A 7,244-nucleotide genomic window follows, 5' to 3' on the forward strand; every position below is an offset into this window, starting at 1 on the left:
TCTATCTGCCACTTGGGTGAATGTAAAAGATCCCAAGACACTGCTGTTCTGGTCAATGATTATCTTTCAATCAACATCAAAAAAAAAGATCATCTGGTAATTATCACATTGTCATCTTTGGGAATTTATTGAGTGCAAATTGACTGCAAATTGACTAAAGTTTCTATTTAGCAACAGTCTCTGATTTTCAAAAAGCCCACCATTAGTTTTAATGTTGAGATGTTAAATGTGCGAAGAAAATGTGGTATAGATGGAAGTCTTTCTTCCTATTTATATGAGTTGCCATTTTAGATGTGTTAATGGAGAGTGGCTGGTGCCTATGGAACACAACATCAGCAAGGAATCAATCGACACATTTAGGAAGGGAAGGGGAGAGAATTGATGATGAACTAAATAGAGATGCTAACAAATATTATTCTTGGAAAAAAAAGTTAGGAAGACATGCTAAATCTAAGGACTGCTCACTGTTTTGTTAATTGATGCTATTCCATCACTAACTGTTTGGCATTCAGTTTACTCTGTAATTATCTACAGAAATACTTTTAGCAAGTTATTTAAGAAAACTATTCAATTCAGCACTGACAACATCAGATTTACTAACCATAGCATGAATATTCTGTCAATAATTCCAAGCCTAGCATTTTGCATTTACATTTAACATTCTACCCGTGTTTCATTTTGACCTCCAATGCCTTACCTGGCCTGGAGCTGCCCAGGGCTAGAGACAGGCAAAGGGTCATCAACTCCAACACTGGATTGAAGAGCTCCTGGACTCTTTTATATCATAAAATCACATTAGCACAGATTCTTATATTCAGGGATGTTGTTTTAATTACTTTATGCTACTTGGCATTCTCTTTTGCTGCTCATTGAATTTATTGCTATATATTCTAATCAACTCATTAAGGGATGTAACTGCATGTCTCTGGAGGAAGTGAGACTGGAAGTTAAGTCTCCTGAATCAGAGGTAAGAACAGCACCACCGAATCACAATTTGTTTTGTTACACATCATATCACCTACAAGACCAGACTGGTGTCCCAGTACCTCTTCTATTACTGCTCAGTTTAACACAATTAAGGGCAGTCCTCCAAAAATAATCCTTTGTTTCATTTACATTTTCTCTATTGCTATATATATATATATATATATATATATTATATATAGAGTCATACAGCATGGAAACAGACCCTTCAGTTCAACTAGTCAATGCTGATCATGTTTCCAAACTAAACTAGACCCATCTGCCTGTGCTTGGCCTTGATCCTTCCAAAGCTTTTCTTTTCATGTATTTATCCAAATGTCTTTTTAATGTTCTAACTGTACCTGCATCTGGTCTGGCAGTTCATTCCACATGTGGAGTGGCATGGTGGCTCAGTGGTTAGCCCTGCTGCCTCACATCACCAGGGTCCCAGGTTTGATTCCAGCCTTGGGTGACTGTGCGAGTTTATGCATTGTCCCTATGTCTGCATGGGTTTCCTCCCACAGTCCAAAAGTGTGCAGGTCAGGTGAATTGCCCATAGTGTTAGGTGCATTAGTCAGACGGAAATGGGACTGGGTGCTTTACTCTTCGGAGAGTCGGTGTGGACTTATTGGGTTGAAGGGCCTGTTTCCACACTATAGGTAATCTAATCTTAACCACTCTGTGTAAAAACAATACCCTTTAAATCTTTCTCCTCTCAGTTTTAAATTATTCCCTCTACTTTTGAACTCCCCCACCTTAGGGAATAGACCATCGCTATTCACCTTATCTATGCTGCTCATGATTTTCTAAACCTCTGTAAGATCACCTCTCAACCTCCTTTGCTCTGGTGAAAAATTCCCAGCCTATCTGAAAAGTGCAGACCCCTTTAGGTCCTGAAATACATTATTTCTTATATGATTTGTCCGTATGTGGATGTTTTGAAATTAACAAGATAAAACCATGAACTTCAGTCAATGTTGTATCATCAATTGTTACATGCTACCCTCCATGCTACCCTTCTTCTGGCTATTGAGGGAGTGCAGCGGAGGTTGGAATGGCGGGATTACCTTACACTGAAAGACTGGAGCGACTAGGCTTGTATAGCCTTGAGTTTAGAAGACTGAGAGGGGATATGATTGAGACATATAAGATTATTAAAGGATTGGACACTCTGGAGGCAGGAAACATGTTTCTGCTGATGGGTGAGTGCCGAACCAGAGGACACAGCTTAAAAATATGGGGTAGACCATTTAGGACAGAGATGAGGAGAAACGTCTTCACCCAGAGAGTGGTGGCTGTGTGGAATGCTCTGCCCCAGAGTGCAGTGGAGGCCCAGCCTCTGGATTCATTTAAGAAAGAGTTGGATAGAGCTCTCAAGGATAGTGGAATCAAGGGTTATGAAGATAAGGCAGGAACAGGATACTGATTAAGGATGACCAGCCATGATCATATCGAATGGTGGTGCAGGCTCGAAGGGCAGAATGGCCTACTCCTGCACCTATTGTCTATTGTCAGTAAAGAAAAGGAAATCATTGACATTTATGTACTACATTGCATAACTTCAGGATGCCTTGAGATCTTTTGTTGCCAATAAAGTATTTTTGAATGTTGTCACTGTTAAACACATCAGCCAATTTGCACACTACAAAGTTTTTTTGTTTTTCAGTGATTTGTAACTAAGATGCAGTTCCCCCCCACCCCCACCAAGAACTGACATGGGGTGTTTAGCGTCCACGTTATAGAGTAGACAATGTGTTATTTTATCAAGTCTTTGAAAGGTCGGCATTGCGGGCAGTGTAACACTCCTCCGGTACAGCAATGAGGTGCCAGGCTGGATTGGGTACACAGGCTTTGCATTTTATTCCCTTCCTTCAAACTAAACTAGGCTCATTACCGAAACCTTCCCATTCACATGTTCAGGACGAGAGAAGCAAAACTGCCTCTCACTTACATCAATGAAACGGCGGTGTTTCCAACATACTCCACCCTGGAGTTTATTAAACATGAAGAGGAGGTGATGAAATGTATCACACTCAAAATGTCTGTGACTCATTAAAACACAGCCTAGCTTTACAATCAATGTTGCTCGGAACATTTGATGTTTAATCAGCTAGGACAACGTGTGGCTGAAAGAACAATATGTCTTTTTTACACTGATATCTGTCACAGCACGTCTGAAGGCTGCATCGTCAGTCGCTTGCACATATAGCATGGTTTCAACTTTAGGAAGCGTTCAGTCGTGTTTGTAGAGCTAAATCAGACTTAAATGATGACATCTCCAGTACCAAATTGCGTGAATAGAGTGAGGTAAAATGTGAACAAAGCTGTGGGGCAGAGTCAAATTTCATTGATCGGGAGTTCATCTTTAACGTATTTAAGAACATGTTAATGACGCTCTCATGAGTCCAGGTATGACTGCTTGTTGCTTAATTTAAACTGGACTTACTCCTACTTATGACATAATGCATAGGAAGCACTACTTGAAGAAATCGTTTAAACATATCTCTCGGCTGGCTGTGAAACCATGAATATCTCCGTAGGTGAAGTTGCTGTCTCACTCATGGTCACAAAGTCAACAATAACTATCTTCACAAGAAATGCACAGCATTGTGTTTTCTCTGGGGAACTGGAGCATTTTAAGACCTCAACGGAAGTAAAATTGTTTTTTGTACCGTTCAACTTTTCACCATCAGTTTGCCAGAAACGTGACGGTGTTCCTCTCTGCTAAATCGCCAATGCACGTTAAATGGGCAGTATGTTATGCATTTGGTCAGTTTATAAAAGAGATACGGAGAGGGACACGAGGGACTTTTTTTAACCCATGGGGTGGTTCGCTGTGTGGAATGAACTTCCTGAGGAAGTAATGGTTGTGGGCATGATTACAGCATTTGAAAAGACATTTGGACAAGGACATGAATAGGAAAAGTTTGGAGGGATATGTGCCAGGAGCGGGCAGATGGGGCTAGTTTAGTTTGGGATTATGTTCGGCATGGACTAGTTGGTCCGAAGGGTCTGTTTCCGTGCTGTATGACTCTATGGCTGTACAAAGAGCAGAAAGCTGGACAGAATCCTTGGTAAACGAGCCAATATTTCCGGTAATATAAGAGGCCCGTCCATCCAATCACTGGGTTGGTGAGCCAGGAATGACACGGTATGCCATTGTCTGGACTGTATGAGACAATAAGAGTGATCTCAAGCATAGGGTCTTCGGGTCCAGCTGACAATTGGAAAGCATAGCTACTTAGTTTTGCCTTGCGAGCCGATCACCGGGACAAGATATCGTCTTGTCATCACCACTATGCGCCTGTCTGCAAAAGAAAAACAAACAGAACGCAAAGCTATGGCAAGGTCCCTTAGTGGTCGGGACACGTTCTCTTCAGCATTACAACTTGTAGAAGAAGAGTGCTGTCGGCTGTCATATAATCATTGCAAGGTTCTATGGTCATGGACAGGTTAATCGCCCAAGAAATTACAATACCCCAATAAGCATTGAGAGAAACCATTGGAATGGTGGCGAGTTTGAACTAAGGGTCGCCACGCAATGGCTAGGAGCAAGGTTAAAATGATGGGGTCTTCTATGAAGTGGGGACCGAACCCACAGTGTTAGCATCACGTTACACAGCTTAGCAGCCAGCCAACTAACTGAGCTAACCAACCCCAGTAAGCAGCTAAAGCAGACAGTTACAAGAGATGGGTCACACATGGGTATCAGGCACCCTCTTGTTCAAGTTCTACCATGCTAAGCTTCCAAAGACCTTCAAACCTATAAGGATAATCAAATCGCAAGGTTTAAAGTGCCCCCGATTCCTCTCCAGCTCCAATTCCTGTTTTGTTCGTGCTCCAGGGCGCTAACTTGGTTTGGTTGCTGGTGGCGCTCTTCAATGTGGAGCGCAATTCTTGAAACCGCCGGTTCCAAAGGGAATCCGCGTTATTTCGGGAGTGAACTCGGTTCTAATGGCTCTGTCGCGGCGCAAGTTGCATTGAGTCTCGAGGCTACGCGTTGGCGAAGCCGTGGGGACTGAGGCCGCGGGGATATGGAGGGAACGGCCGCGTTCAGCACCACGGACAGCAACCACCACACCAATCCCGCTATTCCGCCTTGCGGGCGCGCCCTGCCTATCCTCCTGGCCTTAACGCACAGGGCTTTTTTTTAAAAAAAGTCCTCTTGTCCATCCGCCCTCCCCTTCCCCTCCCACACCCCATTGCAATTTCCAACACACATATGAGCCTGAAGCGTTATCAGCGCTAGCTGTTGGATGATCTTGTCCAAACTCTCATGCCCAGAGGCGAGTTTGGAATGTGTCAGATTTTGCCTAACTATAGAGCACCATAGCCTCTCAGCTACCTCTCCTCTGTCAGCTACACAGGGCTACCTTGCTTGTCGCTTTGCCCCTGCATGGGTATAGGAGGGAACTCTGGTGCACAGAGGAGATGTGGTGATCTCTGGAGATCTCTGGTGTGGGAGATGGATAATGACTGATGAAATCGAAGAACCAGGTCATTGCCATTAAATGTACGTAAATATAAGCCGACGTGGATGGGGAGTGCGTTAACACAAACAACTAAGGACACATGCAATTTTGCGATCATTGCCAAATTCTAGGCAAACTTTCACAATGACCAGAACGAATTGGCAAAGGTTAGAATTCTGAGTGTGGCTCGCCAAGAGTTTAACAAAATGTTTACCCGCAAAGAACGGGGTGGAGCTGTACCTCCCTAGTTAGGAACTCTCACAAGCTGCACATTTATTTACGTTCCATAAAATAAAACTTGCATAAATAATATTGAAACAAACATCCCCAATCTTGCCAGGCCGCTGGACAAATCCTCATACTTGGCTTTATTTATCAAGGCAGTTTTCATACAATAAAACTCTCAACACTACAGGGAAAGGACTATTTTAAATCTGTTCCTTGTGCCAACTCCCTTCTTTGGAACTTTACCTCCCTCCTGTTTGCAGGATCTAATTGGGACATGCCTTATCTTGGCTGAAAGGCAAGGGAATGAACTTTGTTTCTGTTTTAAAGTGATTTAAGGGCATTGAGACAGTGGGTTACCTGAAGTCGCTGTAAGGGTGGATAATCCAGAAGCCGGCGGATTTGACTCGCTCCTGCTCCCTCTCTACTGCTTTCTGACTCCCAAACATCCTGAGCGAGAATTTGTTGACTCCCGGCTGGAGCATGGCCCCGAATTGTCTCTGCATGAAGCCGGCTTGGCCCCCCCGGAGCTCATCCTCCAGCAGGATCTGGTCGGCGGTGTCCACTTTCAGGAAAGCAAGCCCGGGCTCGGGTTCGGGGCTCGGCTCGGCTTGGGGACTCGCCTCGGAGCCCTCGCTGCCGGGGTTGGTGTCCTCGCTGGGGCTGGAGTCCCCTTCGACGATCAGGCGCTTGTCGTCGGCCAGCCCGGCTCCCTGGAGCGTGCGGCCGGTCACCGAGGCGAGACTGCCCCGGAACCGGCGGCAGTCCCCGTTCGTGCTGCTGCTGCTGCTGCCTTTGACCGTCCTCCCGAGCTCGGTTTCCAAGAGGCTGCTGTCCTGTCCTCCGGCCAGTGGTTCCCTGGTCAGCCCTCCGGAGGGAGAAGGCAAGGGTCTCATTTTGAAACTCCTCCTGGCCGCCTCTCGGTCTCCCTCCTTCTCCTCGTCCTCTGTCCCAGCTTTAGCCCGGGTCGGCGACGGAAGGCTGTAGAGTCTCTTGCGCATGGAAGGAGCCAGCTTGTCCATGTCCCCTCGGCTAGGAGCCTCCCTGTACCCCTGCTATGTAGATGTGGCTCCGCCGTCAGAGAGACACAGCGACCACGGGCTCTCAGATCCCTGCCACATCTCTAGCTCCTGATGCACTGAGCGGAGAGAGGATTTCTCCCTCCCCACCCACCTCCCCCTCTCCTCCCCCCTCCCCTTCCCTGTATGGACGGGCGCTGGAAATCCGGACGCTTACCCCCCCTCCTCTTCAGAGCCCTCGCCCACCCACCCACCACGGCCATGGGGTTCAAAAAGGCACCAGGACTTCGCAGTCTGCAAACCCCAAAGAGGCGTGCGAGTCCTCCCACTTCTCCAAAAATAAAATAAAAGAGGGAGAATCCTTGGACTGGAAAGCAGAGAATAAAAGACAAGCCAGCAGAAATTTAACAACAATAAAAAAAATAACAATCAACAAGGCTTCATCCTTTGCGGGATTTGAACCCTACCCACGGCAGAGATCCCATTATAACAGCGAAGAAAAGCTGCTAACTGCCGTGAGAGCGCTCTGCGTTTCCCATAGGCTTACTGAATAGGGGAATGTGAT

At 45.8% G+C, this 7,244-nt stretch overlaps 1 protein-coding gene across 1 annotated transcript in view; it reads right to left on the minus strand.

The window, feature by feature from the left end:
• Positions 1 to 6,787, minus strand: part of LOC140458455 (potassium/sodium hyperpolarization-activated cyclic nucleotide-gated channel 3-like) — a 407,121-nt gene extending 400,334 nt beyond the window's left edge. The window contains exon 1 of the mRNA XM_072553060.1: positions 6,021 to 6,787. Within this exon, the coding sequence (XP_072409161.1) occupies positions 6,021 to 6,682 (662 nt within the window). The 5' untranslated portion in view covers positions 6,683 to 6,787. The remainder of the gene's footprint in view (positions 1 to 6,020) is intronic.
• Positions 6,788 to 7,244: the final 457 nt, after the last annotated feature.

The sequence above is a fragment of the Chiloscyllium punctatum genome, chromosome 33 (genome assembly GCF_047496795.1).
Source record: "Chiloscyllium punctatum isolate Juve2018m chromosome 33, sChiPun1.3, whole genome shotgun sequence".
In the NCBI taxonomy this organism is placed as follows: Eukaryota; Metazoa; Chordata; class Chondrichthyes; order Orectolobiformes; family Hemiscylliidae; genus Chiloscyllium; species Chiloscyllium punctatum.